General features: G+C 45.5%; 1 protein-coding gene across 4 annotated transcripts in view; it reads right to left on the reverse strand.

Moving 5' to 3' along the window:
• Window positions 1-16,769, reverse strand: part of LOC126539337 (L-gulonolactone oxidase-like) — a 92,802-nt gene that overhangs the window by 40,579 nt on the left and 35,454 nt on the right. For all 4 annotated transcript variants that reach the window (XR_008614301.2, XM_050186145.2, XM_055075500.2 and 1 more), the window contains exons 9-10: window positions 15,142-15,291; window positions 2,707-2,871 (exon numbers count right to left, since the gene is read on the reverse strand). Coding sequence is in view for 3 of the 4 variants with exons in the window: in XM_050186145.2 (XP_050042102.1) it covers window positions 2,707-2,871; window positions 15,142-15,291 (315 nt within the window). In the remaining variant the exon portion in view is untranslated. The remainder of the gene's footprint in view (window positions 1-2,706; window positions 2,872-15,141; window positions 15,292-16,769) is intronic.

Here is a 16,769-nt window from a genome sequence, read left to right on the forward strand (position 1 = left end):
AAATCTTTTCCACGATCATTGCACGTGGTATTCACTGCTATCGCCACCAATCCTACTGCGATAAGCATCTTCGCCTATCTGTTTCACAGCGCGCGGTGTTGTTGGAAACGCAGCGCACACTTTTAATAGGTGGTAACCGAAACGCACCGCCGTTCCCTGCAGCAGACTGCGATCGCATACATTTTCCAGCCGCTACATTCCATGTGAACAAGAAAAGGCGCGAGGCACGCACGATTGAGCACACTATCTTCCCTCCCGTCTCACGTGAGAACGACGGCACACACATTTTCTTATTTCGGTACCAGCAAATCGCCAACTGGCTCGTTGCAAGCCGCACTCACAGCTATTGCCTCCAAACCTACTGTGACACGCGTCTTCACCTATATGATTTGCAGAGCGTGGTGCGTAGTGCGTTGTGCCATTGGTAGCATGGCACGCTTTTAGTAGGTGATAATATAATTGCGCTGCAGTTCCCTACAGCGTCGCCCACCAGCTCGATTTTGTTTTGGTTCCCCATTGCCCTCTTAAAACACCATGCAACAGCAAAACAAGAAAGTATGGCTACGGCCACTGGATATCCACCACCTTGACGCATGTCAGCCTCTCGTGCCCTAACGATCTGTGCGACATTTCGCATTACATAGATGTCAACAATCGTTGAGTCTGTCAAATTTTTGTTGTTACTTCGGGTAGTATGTTTTTCTGGTTAGTACGTTTTTTCTCGCATTTTTTCCTAAATGTATGAACGAGCTTTTACTGCACGCAAGTGGCTAGACTATGCTTTGAAGAAAATATATTTATTCAAGTGAGGTGTGTTACAAGAGAACATGCAGAACCAAGATGAGTTGGCTTACTTTGTGTCTGTGTGAATATCTCTTGCTCTGAAGATAAGGTGGTGCACAGTTACATTCCTGCTGATGCAAAGATAACATAATAGACCTATTCCTTTGCCTTCAAGGTTAGCTTTCCAGAGCAGTGGGTTATGGGAAGCCACACCAGACTGACAATAAATCTTGTATAAAAAAACACTTAGCACTACAGAAGTTATGGCTCCAGATGTGTCCACAGAGTGTAAAGGCCACGAATTGTACGCTGTTAGTAGCATAAGGCCAATGTGTTGTAACAAATTCACCCAGAACAACAACAACAATAAGAAAAGCAGTTTCACCTGAAAGGTGGAGCCCGGATTGCAATAGGAAATTAGTAGACAGCCATACGAAGTAAGGATAGTAGTTTTATCGGCCGAATAAACTCGTAAACATTCGCTTACTAACTAAATTAACAAGCATGGTGTCAGCGCGCACAGCCAAATGTGCCCACATCACACTTGCCGACCGTGGAATCTCGCTGTCATAATGCTGTCTTGAGAAAGCGTGGCAGAAGCAGCGAGCAAAGTGATCTACGTGTTGTGCATCGCTTCAATGAAAACTGAGTGGTGAGAACACAGCACATGCAAAGCTATGAGCCTTTGACCCACCTAGACACTACTCCCAAAGCAGATCGCTTTCCAGGCAAAGCCCATGCAACCACGCCATACGAAGTCGCTGCCGAAGTACCACGTCTCTGCTTACAGAAGAGGGTTGTAGCACCGAAAAAGACAACACATAGCAAGCGAGACGGGACAGGTGCAACACATAGCATGCACCTGTCCCATCTTGCTTGCTATGTGTTGTCTTTTTCGGTGCTACAACCCTCTTCTGGAAACATGCACCAACTAGCCCCCCAACAAGTATTACTCAGTTACCACCTCCCTCCTACCTTCCCTCCCCCAGTGCCATACGCACGGTGGAAGAGGGCATGCTTCCTCCCCACTTTCCTCCCTTGCGTGCTTGAAATTGAGGCACGATTGTCGGGTCACCCTCGCATGGTTTCGCTAGCACATACAGCGTATGGCACACAGCGACAGCATTGTCGCCCTTGGACTTCATACGGAACATCACGGCAACAATGGCAAAAATGCGCCTTGAGTGTCTATATAATTGCTATTGCAATGATAATGCTGCAAGTTCCGCAACTGTACAAGCTAAAGGCCCTGCTATACCTCATAATATCTTGTGATAGAAACTAGCACAAGTAATGTTAAAGAAGCCGAAAATGAAAAGCTAGCGATTCGTTCAAAACTAGAGTGTGTCACTTCCGTAGAAATGAGTAACCAATTTGTCTGATGTTTTGTGACTCTTTTGCAGCTATTGTGTGGGGGCACAAAAGTTCATCAGCAGTGGGTCACAGACCTGGCTGTTTAAGTTTGGGTGTAAATTTTGATAGACAACTAACTTATCAGAAAATATAGGATTTTCTTTAGAATTATTTTGAAAATTTTCCCCCTTTGAGCATCACTGACGTCCCAGGATGCTTCCACATTTCTATCACACCATGTTTGTTTCGACGTTCCTTTCGTCATATAGAAACATAAGGACCATACCAGGAGAGCACTTGCCATTATGCATTTCATTTTCCTTTTTCATTTTACACCCAAAAATTAACTGTTGTGTTTGTTTTACAGCATCTGAGACAAAGCCCGACACTACGAGTGCATCACCTTCGAAAAAAACCTGACATTGAAAGAGTTAAAGGGTTAAATAACCACACTAATATGAGCCACCCTTAGTGACACACTTGAAGAGATCTACCTGCACCAGCAGTGTTCCAACTGTTGTGTCCAGTTTACAATTGCATGCAGTGTCTGCAGCAAGCAGGCAGCCTCACCTGTACATGATGACGTTGATGTAGCAGCTGTCACGACCAGATGCAGGGCTCAGGTACATGTTGTCAACTTGGACAAAGCGAATTTCCACAGGTATGTGCACAGAAGCACCTGGGGTGCTATCAATCCACTCCTTCAGTTTCCGTAAGGCGAGTGCAGTTTTCTCCCTTGATTTCAAAAGGGCACCATAAAGAGAGAGAAATGCCATAAGAACTTCTTTTTTAGCTCTTGTACTGAAATGTTTGATGCCAAGACATAACAACAGACATTAGGAGTACAACAGAGGCAACATTCTACACAGCTATAGCAAGGTTATATTAGGACAAACATAAACGATGTGATGATGATGTATGGAGTTTTGTGGTGCAAGAGCCAATGATGTCCAAAAAGCACCAAGAAATGGTGTGATGTAGGAGATCGTTCAGTCCATAAAAAGGGTATTAGCGTAAAAATATTCGCTGTAAATAGCATAAAATATGCTATATTTCTATTAAAACTATGATGATAACATATGAGGTGCGCTATAGGCATAAATGCCAACCTATGAAGGCTGATACACTAAAAAATGAGTACCAGTACTATTACTGCCTAATCGTTGCCCTTAAATGCAAGGGCATGGAGGCACATATTATAGCAAGTAGTACTGTCGCAGCAGCAGCCTCTAGTGAGAAGTCATGTTGTAATCACCTGGGCTGATGACCTGCAATGTGCTAACAACACGTAAAAAGCTTAAAACTGATTTAATAACAAAAGAAAAAAAAGGGGTCTTTACCAAGGAACGTTGCTGACTGAAGAGAAATGTGATGTCTATAGGCTAAAGGAAAGTACTGTTTACGTTGAGGATCAGCTTCCTGACATTCTATCAAAACATGGAAGACTGTCAGCCTCTCACCACAACTACTACACATTGGAGGATCAACACAAGTCAGCGAAAAATGGCGCGTGCCATATGTATGCCCTATTCTGAATCGGCAAAATAGGACGTTGGTTTGCCGAGTTTTTGTTGTGGAGGGCCAAAATACTAATTGTGGCTTGATAATGTGGAGTTTATTAAGGTTCTCCCACACACATTGCCAATATCCCCTCATTTTTTTGCGCATGAAATGCTTGAGATTTATGGCAGCAACAGCTATTGAAGAATTAATAGATGTTATTGATGTGGCGTTTTGGTCAGCAAGCCTATTACCTTCGATGCCTCTATAGCCAGGCACACAGTATATTATGATGTGTTGATGAGATGCATGTATAATGCACAAAATTCAATAGAAATCAGTAAATACAGGATTTTTTTTTCTTTTGTGAAGACACAGCTTTAATGACGCTTAACAAAGCGGTGAATACGCATAGTTGCCTTTTGTAGTTTTAATTGCTTAATGTGTTTTGCAGCCATAAACACAGCATAGGCCTCAGCTGTAAATATGCTTGTTTCCATGTACAGAATGTCGAACTCCGAGAAGGATAGACTGACTGCAGCATAAGAAATGCCAACATGCAGCTTTGATGCATCAGTAGAAAATTCAGGACATAAGTACTTCGCCTGAAGTTCACGTAAATGCATGCAAAAGTGTAACTCAGGAGCACGCTTTGCAACTTCTGTAACGGATGTGTCACATTTTACAAGTTGCCATTTCCATCGAGGTAGCAGCTTCACTGGAGCCATTAGGCAATGTTCGAGGACTGGGACACCCAATTCTACAGCAAGTTTTCTGACCCGCGTTGAAAAAGGCTCCCTTACTGATTATCGATTATGGAAGAATACAGCACATGTCATATCGTTAACAGATGTGTAGCAAGAATGTCGAGGGTTCGACTTTACTTTGAGGAATTATGTGAAACTGGTGTATATTCTTTGGAGGTGAAGAGACCACTGATTCGATTCCATGTATACACTTTGAATAGGGCTTGTTGTGATGGTGCCTGTGCACAGGCAGATACCTAGGTGGTGGATGGGATCCAACATTCTTAATGCACATGGTGCGGCAGAGTGATAAACCACGGTTTCATAATCCAAATGTGATCAGACAAGGCTCTTGTACAGTTGAGTAAGCAATTCCTGTCACTGCCCCATGTTGTGCGAGATAGAATTTTTCAAATTCTGGGGTTTTACGTGCCAAAACCATGATTTGATTATGGGGCATGAGGTAGAGGGGGTCTGCGAAAATTTGGACCACCTGGGGATCTTTAAAGTGCCCCGAATGCACGGGATGTGGGCGTCTTTTTTCTTATCGAAATCTGGCTGATTTGATCAGAGAACATAACTTTTCTGTGATTAAATTTTCATCCGTTTTCTTCTGCCTATTTAGACAATTGGCTCGGGGCATGCTGTACTTGTTGCTTGCACACTGCAAGGAATATTTCCTCGAATGCTCATCTTCAACAGGTCTCACAATAATGCGTAGTGCCAGGTCATGTCGTACGCCTTTTCCATACCTAGGAATATGGACAAGAAGTATTGCCTGTGGACAAATGCATCCCATATATTTGCCTCAATGCAAACAAGATCGTCAGTTGTAAGCCGGCCTTGTCTAAAACCCCATTTACATGGGTCAAACACTGTTCTAGACTCAAGGAAATGTACAATATGACAATTGATAAGACCTTTTTTTTTTTTTCAGATAGCTTACAAAGGCCACTCGTAAACTCTATGAGGCCGCTAACTAGTCACTGATGAAGAATCTTTACCATGCTTCCACCCAACACCGGGATACCAACACACTCCTTTCATATGGATGGCAGATACCCAGCAACTCAGATATTATTGAAAAGTGTATTGAGAACAGGAAAAAGCAACCATCATTTTCACCCATATGGGTGAGTCTGGGGGTGCTGTCTACATGAAGTGGAGGCCAAAGAGGTGTGTTGCCTCTGCCAATGGGCCATAAAGGTCCAAGACTGCATCATCGGCTGAACCCCCAGGATCCCCTTTTCCCCGGACTCAGCTAAGCCGGACATGGCTACATGCGGGAGGGTCCAACCCCTATGTGCTCAGGTCCGTCGTGTTGCAACGTACCAAATGCCTGCTGACACAGGTGCCCGATGCCGACACCAAAATACTGTTCCAAATATTTTTTACTATTTATTCCCAACTTTATACATTTTGTACATTCAAGATCCGCAATAAAGTACTTTGACCACCTGGGAAATTTTTTTTCAAAATAATTCGACCCTCAGAGGGTTAACACCATCAAGAGCATTCACAAGATGTCTGCTGAAGGATGGTATATTCAAGAAACATATAATTTGTTACTCTGACCTAGATCTGGTCATACTTTTCAAAAAACGCTTCCACATGAGGCACACATGAGCCAAGTGCTCAAGTGATTTTCAGGGCAATCATGTGAAGAAAACAGAGCTGTACAAGCAGCAATGCAGGTGCCTTAGTTGTACTGCATGCATGAGCAACATTACTTCCACTTTATTTACACACTGTCAATGCTGGCCATTAAGAATTTAGAGAACATTGTTTTCTATATATACAACTTCACTTTAGGGCAAAAATGCTCCTGCAAAGTACACTATTAAAAGACACACAGTGAATTTTTAACATGGTCACAAAGTATGTTGTACAGTGTCTGGAATGAAGAAATTCCTGAACTATGATAAGAAAGAGCTACAATGCAGTAAAATAAATGGTTATGACTGTTACATTTCCTCAGTTCCTTTGCCTCCAATAATGAATGGTGCTGGTGCATTTGATGTAACCACTGCTGCCACTGATGCTATGTGTGATATTGTTATGATTCTGGTTTGTTTAGGTTAATGCGGGGTTGCCTGGCGGGTAGTGTATTCACACTTGCGCGATTCGAATCGTTCTAGCCACCACTGAGAGAGAAACAACGAAGCCAATTGTTAACGAAACATGTATATATTTATAACAAAGCATAACACAGACAAACATCCCAAACGAGATGCCATAACTAACAAAAACGTTCATGTAACTCTAGATGTTCTCACACAACTAAACAACTATTTACAACAGTAAGGCCCGTGACCGGTCACAATTACTTAACGTGTAGTGCGGTGCAGTTGCAGAGCGTCGGTCATGTGGCATCAGTCGTTGCTTGCTTCTTTAGGATCAGCCACAGCTTGGCCAAGTAGTCACAGGAGGAGAATGATAGAAAGTTCTTGCCTTCCACACCATGTCACCAGGATCCGAGAAGATCACAGGCTGGAGGTAGGACCCAGGCCGGGCCGTCGCTGTAGTCTTGAAACTCGGGCCTGCAGCCTGCCAGCTTCCCTTCTCTGCCCAGCGCTCCTGACCTCTTGAGGTTCGGACTTGCAGCCCGACAGCCTCGCTTCCCCAGCCCGGCGCTCCTGAAGTTCTGAGGTTCGGAACCACAGCCCGACAGCCTCGTCTCTTCCACGCCGCACACCGGGGTTCTCCTTGACAGAAACAAAAAGAACCCGTTTCCCTTTCTTCTCTTCCCTCTTCCAGAGCATGTGTGCCTTCGTGATTGGCTGTTGGCTGAGGTGCCACGTCCTGCGAGCTTGCACCAAATGCCACTCCTCTTTCACTTCTTTTAGAGTCACTAGCCGTCTGCCGTGGGCGTAACCAGGCTGATGATGATGATGATGAGCTGACTGCCGCACCAGACACGCACACATTAGTCTTTGTACATGACAAAGTCCCCCTTTCCGAAATTTTTTTTTTTTTTTATGAAGGAAAGAAAGGAAAAAAACTGCGGTGATGCGCATAGACTCATGAGATTTCAGACAGTACCTGTACTAAATAAATTGAGTGACATACGGAATTCAAGCAAGGAAAAAACAATCACAAGAACGCATACAGGATCATGAACTTCCTAAACGCTAGATTCAGTAGATGATCCTGACCTACTCAAATAATCAGCTCCAACATTTTCTGAACCTCTAATGGGCTCGACCTTGAAAGAATTCATAAATATGTAGTTATAAGCCACTAACAGTTCTTGACGCTTAGACTTTTGGCTTTCATCAAGGGCATCAGAGGTGCGAATGTTTTCGATTCCCCTGCCTGCTTCAGCTTTAAAGCTTGGTACGGGGGCTTCATTTTCTGCTTCTACCATGACAAGTAGGAAATTTGGAACGCTGATAGTAATTGGTGCTCTTCGTATTGCTTCAGCATGTTGATGTGAAATAGTTTAGTGGTAGGGTGGACCAGTACTCCGGTCGGTCGGTCGGTCGGTCAAGAACTTTACTGAGGTCCTGAGGACCAGTTCTTGGGCCCTCGGACGGCCTTGAGTTGGAGTTTGAGGTCCGGGCTTTTGAGGGCTTCTTCCCATTCGGGCTCACCGGAGAGAGGGCCCTTTGGTAACACGGTACATTGCCACAGCATGTGCGAGAGTTAGCAATAAAGTTCTGGGCAGTCTGGGCAATTTGCCGGGATGTCCGAATTGTAGTGACTTAGTAGGCCTCCTGACGGATACGAGTCCGTTTGTAGCATTCGAAACACGGCCGCCTGCGCGCGTTCGAGTTTGGCGTGCGGGAGCGGGTATTTGATTCTGCCTTTTCGATAGTGTGAGGTAATTTCTTGGTAAGTGAGCAGCGGGTTATTAAACTGAATGTCCAGCCCCTCGGAGGCTGTGGGACCGTCGCAGCGGGCAAGTTCTCGCGCACGGTAGCGGGCTGTTTCATAGAGGTTTGGTTTTTGCGGGTGAATGTCTTTCCCCACGTGAGCGGGGAACCAGGAGACGCATTGTTTGCTCTCCTTTGAGCTCGCTAGTAGTATACGTGCTACTTCTTTAGATACGTTGCTGCTTTCGCAGGCCCGAATTGCGGCATGCGAGTCCGTGAGGACATGGGTAAATGTAGGGTCTGCCATGGCGATGGCTACGGCTATCTGTTTTGCTTTAGCGCTGGTGGTCATTTTAACCGATGCGGATGATCGTAACGTTCCATTGCCGACCACGACTGCTATTGTGAAAGTGGACGTGCTGCCGTACTGGGCCGCGTCCACAAATGCAGTGGCTTCACGATCCGCGTTGGTGCGGTCGAGAATTGCGCAGGCGCGAGCCCGGCACCTACCCACATCGTGTTGTGGGTGGACATTTCTGGGAAACGGTGAGACTTTGTAGTTGTCTCTAATTTCGCTTGGTAAGGTAACCGCGTTCTCGAGATAGGGAGACGGGGAGATATTAGCTTCATTTAGGATTAGTCTACCGGCTCTGGACGAGGATAGGCGGAGTATTTGCGCCACAGTCTGAGCCTCGATCACTTCGTCGATGTTGTTGTGCATGCCCAGCTGATCAAACTTTGCTGTACTTGCTCTTTGTGGAATGCCCAAGACCTGTTTGATGCTCTAGTGTATGAGTGTGCTTAGTTTCGTCTTTTCTATTTTCGTCCAGTTGTGGGCAGAGGCGACGTAATTAATGTGGCTCATAAGGAACACGTGGTATACGCGCAGAAGGCTATCTGCGCAGAGACCCTTCCTGCGCCCCGAGACTCTGTGGATGAGTCTTATGATGTTTTCGGTTTTGGCGGTTAAGTGTTTGCTCGTGTGTCCGTGGCATCCGGTGGCTTCGATTATGAGCCCAAGAATGCGTATGTGGTTGACTCGCGGAATCTGTTGTCCGTCTCTTGTGCGTAGTGCGATCGGAAGTTTGTCTAGAGGAGTTAGGTAGCGGACTCCTCGGCAAGACTTGCAAAATAGTAAGAGTTCTGATTTCTTGGAGGATAGTTTCATTCCTGTGTCTAGTAGGTACTCTTCTGTGGCATCTAGGGCAGACTGTAATGTCGGCTCCATGTCTGCCAGGGAGCCTCCCGGGCTGCTGATGGTGATGTCATCTGCGTATAGAGCGTAGTTTACGTTCGGGATGTCTCATAGTTTGTTTTCGAGTCCTTTCATCACACTAAGTTAAATAGTAATGGAGAGATGACTGAGCCTTGCGCTGTTCCGACGGAGGCCAGCGTATAGGGGTCCGACTAAGTTGTGAGACTCGCAGTCGGGCTTCTCAGTCTTTTAGGAAGGAGCGTATGTACTCCTGCAATCTCTAGCTAAGGCCGAGGCCTGCCACAGACTCCAGTACAAAGTGGTGCAAGCGGTGTCGAATGCTTTTGTGAGATCTAGGGCAAGGATGCCTCGAACGTCTCTTGTTTTAACGTCGATGATCTGTCTCTTTAGGAGTAACATGACATCTTGGGTGAATAGGTGGGGTCGAAACCCTACCACGTTGTGTGGGAGGAGTTATTTTTTTTCCAGTGACTACAAATGGTCCCTTCCAATGCATCATTAATTTGTTATCACTGGTTGGGAGGAGTATGAAAGCGCAATCTCCTACTTTCAGCTGACGGCGGCGACTGTTTCGGTTGTAGTTCCCTTTCTGAGTTCTCTGAGCTTTGCACAAGTTCTGGTGGGCTACCTTCAAGGTCTCTTCTAGTCAGCTCCTGAGGTCGATGACATATGTGTCTGTCGTTTCAACATCTTGCTTGGGCCGGTCTCTTGTCCAGAGATCCTTGAGTATGGACAAGGGTCCTCGTACTTGACGTCCGTATATCAGTTCAAATGGTGAAAAGCCGAGGTTCGTTTGTGAAACCTCCCAGTAAGCAAAAAGAAGTGGGGCGAGATATTGATCCTGGGCTTTGGGTTTTTCTTGGCATAGCTTCCGCAGCATCATCTTAAGGGTGCCGTTGAAGCGCTCCGCCATCCCATTAGACATAGGATGATAAGGCATTGAGCTCAGACGCTTGATCGCAAGTAAATCATTCAGTTCTCTCATCAAGTCTGATGTAAAACAAGATGCTTGGTAATAAAGAATCTCGCGTTGGAAACCGATCCTTGAGAACATCTCAACCAGCCCTTCTACTACAGTTGCTGAGTCCACCGAAGGTAAAGGGATGACGTTGGGGAACCGTGTTGCGAAATCCACAAGGGTGAGTGAATACCAGTTGCCCTCGCTCGATGTTGGACTCAAAGGGCCAATGATATCTACCGCGACCAGCTCGAGTGGGGTATCAATAAGCAGCATTCGTCCAAGTGGAGCCTTGCCCACTCTACCCTTTGGAAAGGTACTTTGACAGGGATCACAAAATCTGGCAAATCGTTTAATGTCCTCTTGGAGGCCGGGCCAATAAAATGATCCAAGGACCAGTTCCATGGTTTTCCGAATGCCTTGATGCCCCGAGAAGGAGTTGTCATGTGCCATGTTAAGGACTTTGAGGTGCAGGCACCGCGGTACCGCTGCTTGTTGGATTACTTGTCCCGGACACATTTGATAGTATCGGTACAATACACCCTTATCCAGGTAGAATGAACGGGCGGTTGCCCCTCTTCCCAGAATATTTTTGCCAACTTTATCTCTACAAACTCGAAGTGTTGCGTCTTCCTTGTGTTTTGTCCAAAACATTTCTCTCGATAACTGCAAAGCTCCAACATCTACTGGAGGACCTGGCCTCATGATCTTGGCACCCACTATACCCTGCATAGAACCCCTATCTTCTTTCGATGTGTTCACTTCCTGTGGTGCACTTGCTACAGAAGTAAATGTGGACGCTTTCCAGTTGAGATATGGTTTCGCGGGTTGGCAAGATCCAGGAACGTTACCAATGATCACATCATACAGCGGCCTTTCCATGCACTTAGTGACTGAAACACCAGAAAAGTATGCTGATTAAATGTTGACCTCTGCTTCCGGAACGTTAATGGAGCTACCATCCGCCAGTAATATCATAGACTCATTGTCTAGCATTGGTGCGTCCGGTACGAGAGCTTGTTGCACAACTATACTGTTGCTTCCTCTATTTCTCAGCACCCACACAGTCTGTCCAAAAAGCTCCCCTTTTAACACAGGCATGTCAAAAAATTTCCTCGGCCAGACTCCAAAAGGAATGGGTGAAAGCTCTTCACCTCGCTGTTTAGTGCCAGTTTTAAAGCATTCCCGTGCATCTTTTCACTGGCCAGGAGGTATTATGCAGCATGCTGATGAGCCCTTGGCACCAGGTTCATTATGCTTGCATGACTGCACGTCGTGTCCATGTTTGTGGAAATATTCGCAATATGGCTGTTTTACCTTCGTACAGCAATTCAACGTCTTGTGTCCTATCTTGTCACATATGAAGCAATGGACTTGTGATTTCACTGCTTGCGTTTTGTCCGTTCGTTTTCCAGGTTTTTTTCTTCAAGCTTCTCATTGAACACCAGCAAATTACGCTGCCTCTGAGCCTTCAAATAATGATCTGCTACTTCCGAGGCCTAATTCACGGTCTTACAGTTTCTCTCACGAAGGAAAAGCGCCAAACAACTATGGACGTTGTCCAAGAATTGTTCTGCGACTATCAAGTCTTGAACTGCATTGAACGTCTTCCCTTGGTTTGCCATTTCCACCCAACGGACGAAGTAGCTTAACAGCCGTGTAGCGTATTGCTTGCTGGTTTCTCCATCCTGCGGTTCACTTTGCCGAAATCTTTCTCGGTAACCCTCAGCTGTAAACGGAAACCGTTGCAACAGGGCTAGTTTTGCTTTGTTAAAATCCAGGGAGTCTTCCTGCGACAAACGACCAAACACTTTCAGTGCTTCTCCGCCGAGGCACAAGCTGAGAGTGGTGGCCCACTTTTCTTATGGCTAGCCCTGTCCCGTGGCTACATGTTCAAAGTGCTTTAAATATGCGTTGAGGTCATCTCGAGAATCATTGAACATGGGGATAAGATTATGTGGGTTGATGGGGGCTGAGACCACTGCTTGATTTGTGTGACTTGAAGCATTCCCATTCTCACTACTTTCTCCTGCCTCAGCAAGCCTCACACGCAACTGCAAATTCTTTTAATTCAAGGTGCTGTTTGGCCGCCTCTCTATCGGCAGCCTGTTCCCACGCACCTTCGCATCTTCCTCACGTGCCTTGGTGACTTGCTAGAGCGCACAATTTCTTAATTCTGTGCCCTGCAGCCCCAAGTGCTCACCCAACATAATAAGCTCTACTAAGCTCATGCTCATCACTATCTGTTCAAGCAGTTACGAACAACCGGCTTCATCCTGTCAGATGCCGATTTGTTATGATTTTGCTTTGTTTAGATTAATGCGGGGTTGCTTGCCCAGTAGTGTATTCACACTTGCACGATTTTAATCGTTCTGGCCACTACTGAGATGAATCCACAGTGGGGAAGAGAAACAACGAAGCCAATTGTTAACGAAACATGTAGATAACTAAAACAAAGTATAACACAGACAAACCAACTAAACGAGATGCCATAACTAACAAAAATGTTCATGTAACTCTAGATGGTCTCACACAACTAAACAACTATTTACAACAGTAAGGTCCGTGACCGGTCACAATTACTTGACATGCGGTGTGGTGCAGTTTCAGAGCGTCGGTTGCGTGAGCATCAATCGCTGCTTGCTTCTTTAGGATCAGCCGCAGCTCGGCCAAGGAGTCACAGGAGGGGAATGGTAGAAAGTTCTTGCCTTCCACACCATGTCACCAGGATCAGAGATCACAGGGTGGAGGTAGGACCGAGGCCGCGTCGTCACTGAAGTCTTGAAATTCGGGCCCGCAGCCCGCCAGCTTCGCTTCCTCAGCCCGGCACTCCTGAAGCCTCGAGGTTCGGCCCTGCAGCCCGATAGCCTCGCTTCTTCCACGCCACACACCAGGGTTCTCCTCGACAGAGAAAAAAAAAGAACCCGTTTCTCTTTCTTCTCTTCTTCTCCTCCCTTTTCCAGAACTCGTGTGCCTTGGTGACTGGCTGTTGACCAAGGTGCCACGTCCTGTGAGCTCGCACTGAATGCTACTCTTCTTTCTCTTCTTTTAGAGTCACTAGCCATCCGCCGCACCAGACACGCGCACATTAGTCTTTATACATGACAGACGTGGAGACAATTTTTCTGTGACATTTTTACAGGCTTTTCTCTAACATGCATGGTGTGACATTCCGGAAAATCATGATTGCAATCTTGTGCACAAATTCAAGTGGCCATCTCTCGAAATAAGAACAAGTAAACATACACCATGCTAGGCTTCATGAAAGTGCCCGTGTAAATGCACTATGTCAGCTGCACTGATATTTCAAGTGAGTCGGCATCACAAAGCATTAGATCAAAGGCAGGCACTTAGAAAAAATTTATAAAATACTGCAAGATCACCCCATTCTGGCTGTCTGAATGTGTCAGAGCTTTTTGAAGTGCTCTAAGTTGGTCAGTCAAATGTACTGTAACATTTTACTAGGCATTTACACTATCTTTATCTCACAGTAATAAGTAGACCTTATGACAAAAGCCTATCCTAGGATTCTACAATTACTCTTGTACTGCACCGCCTATATGTATTTAAATCTAAGACTCCTTTGTTATATGTCCATCTGATCCTCTGCCACCTCAAAAATGTTTTTTCTCTCTCTCTGCCTTCGATCTCAATCTTTCAGCTCGACTATCAATGCACATCAGTGCTGTTCTCTCATGTTTCTTTTCCACTGCTCACTCAGCTATCCTGCTTATTCATGTGCGTCCGCTGAAGTTAGTAGTCGTGCTTTCCTGTGAGCTGCAGGCAGAGCTGCATGCTTTTATTCGACACCTTTCCCCAATTTTTGTAAACATACCTTGCGACAAGTCCACTGAATTGAAAAAAAGAAAAAAATAAGAATAAAAATAAAGGTAGATCTGCTGCAACTACCTCATTAAAATTGCTTTTGGACACTGCAGGAGTTGTTCAATGGTTGTGCCTCATTGGAATAAAAAAAGGAAACTCTCGGTGCCCTTCCACTCTGAAGAAGGATGACTAGCGAAGCTGTGTATGTGGGCCCCTTAATGGCGAACTACACCTTCGGCGCGGGTTGGCCCGGCATTGCACTATCTTCAGTATCAGCCCACGTAAGGCGAGTGCTTAACACCTGCTTCACCTCCGCCGTGGGTCGGCCTGTTACTGCACTATCTTTGGGATCAGCCCACATATGGGGAGTGCTTAACGCCTGCTTGACCTCCGCCACAGGTCGGCCCAGCATTGCACCATCTTCGGGATTGGCCCACGAACGGGGAGTTTTATGCCTACACACGGACACGATCATGAGGGAACTAGCACTTAACAGCTTCACTGTAAAATTGGTTACATCATTATTTAGCTAATTAATTAATTAATCAATTACGACAACGAGCATGGGAGCAGTGGCACGAGCGTGTTCACGCCGAAGGGCGCCACCTAGCCAGCTGTGGAAGACGATGACGACGCTGGAGCCAATCCTGATGATGGGAGTTTTGTGTCTGAACATGGACACGATCCTGAGGGAACTAGGCCTTAACAGCGTCGCTGTAAAATGCATGTACTGAAAACATAGCTTGACAACTCTCAGTGCCATATGCATAATTAATTAGTTGAAAGTGGTAACATGGTGTGCCACATAACCCCAATAAGCATTATTGTGGCCAAGTTCAAAAATAAGTAGGTAACATACATATCCCATGTAGTTCTCCCAAATGCACGTTCCTCACCATGGATGCAACAAGATTGGGTAAACAAAATAAAAGGGGCCCGTCTTACCTTGGGATTGACCATTCATTGACATGTTGTTTGAATCTGCATTCATAGTTGAACACACGGTAGCTCACATCCACCCTCTGGCGTCGTGGTGCAAAGACAATATTCAGAAACATCTTATTGAGCCAAGGAACCCAGGAAGGAAACCATGTGCTGAAAAGTATAAGTGTCATTGTTGAGAATCAGCTAAAAGCTGAACACTAATCAATTTTTACAAGCTTCTTAGAATGGAATGCAAATGAGGCGGTGTCTAAAGAAGTGTTTGCTTCATAGCCCCTAAATAATACAAATATGTTAAGGAGTATTATTCATACGTGTAGGACCATAAACCGAAAATCACCATGGTCCCTTCTCCTCACATAAATTGGTGATTTATGAGTGAACTAAAATTTTGGAAATGCAGTATATTTTACCGTTTACTGGCCAATGTTCCTAAAATGGAACATCAAGTGAAAGGAATTTTTCATGTAAGCCAGGTCCATTGTAATTGTGCAGTATCTGAGTCCATAGGTCGGCAGTGTGGGAGAACACTCACTCACCTTCACTCACCATAATTTTTCCAGGCCCCGCACTCACATTCATGCTCACCTCCACTCACACTCACTGGCACACGCTCGCACTCGCCTCCACTCGCTCACTCGCACTCATCTCCACTCACAGTCACTGGCACTCGCACGCACTTATGTCGTTGAAATGAGTGGGAGTGAATGCGAGCGAGTGTGCCGCCGTCTGCCACTCAGAATTCGTGTACATTCATAACGAAGCTTCCAATTTAGCATCTGCTACATCTGTACTGCACCAAGGCAGTGTTTTAGGCCCAGTTTTATTTTTAATATACATAAACGATTTGCCTTCCTGATTACACGGTCACATCCTTCGATTCACTGACGATTGTTTTTCGTACCGTGAAATTGATTGCAATGATGATCACCATATACAAAATTCTACATTTTTTTGGTGTCAGGAGTGAAACATCAGTAATGCTAACAGTAAGCAGAAAGAAACAGATATCCGATTTTACTTACATTATTTATAACACACCTCTCACTCGTAATAAACGTGAAGAAAGGGGGTCAACCGAGGGGCTCGATTTTTATTAGTCATATCATGAGAAGCCAACAAACATTGACACCAAGGGAAACATAGGGGTAATTACTTGTGCTTAACAAATGAAACAAAGAAACGATAAATTAATGGAAATTAAAGTGGATGAAAAAACAACTTGCCGCAGGTGGGAACCGAACCCACAACCTTCGCATTTCGCGTACGATGGTCCACCAATTGAGCTACCGCGGCGCCGTTTTCCTATCCACTTTCTTGGGTATTTATGTGTCCTAGTAGAACCTGGGAGTGTTAGCCAGCGCCACCACTCACAGACCTTGGCGGCGGACGTGGAACATCCTTTTTGCCGCAGGCGTCACGAGAACGTGATCTTTTTGGGTGAAGGCAACTGGTCAATAAACCCACATATGCTACCTGAAGGCATCGATGTTGGCGGATTCAAGACCCTCATTATGTAATAAACGAGAAGAAAGGGGGTTAACCGAGGGGCTCGATTTTTATTAGTCATGTCATGAGAAGCCAACGAACACTGACACCAAGGACAACATAGGGGAAATTACTTGTGCTTA

This window comes from Dermacentor andersoni, chromosome 11 (genome assembly GCF_023375885.2).
Source record: "Dermacentor andersoni chromosome 11, qqDerAnde1_hic_scaffold, whole genome shotgun sequence".
Taxonomy (NCBI): domain Eukaryota; kingdom Metazoa; phylum Arthropoda; class Arachnida; order Ixodida; family Ixodidae; genus Dermacentor; species Dermacentor andersoni.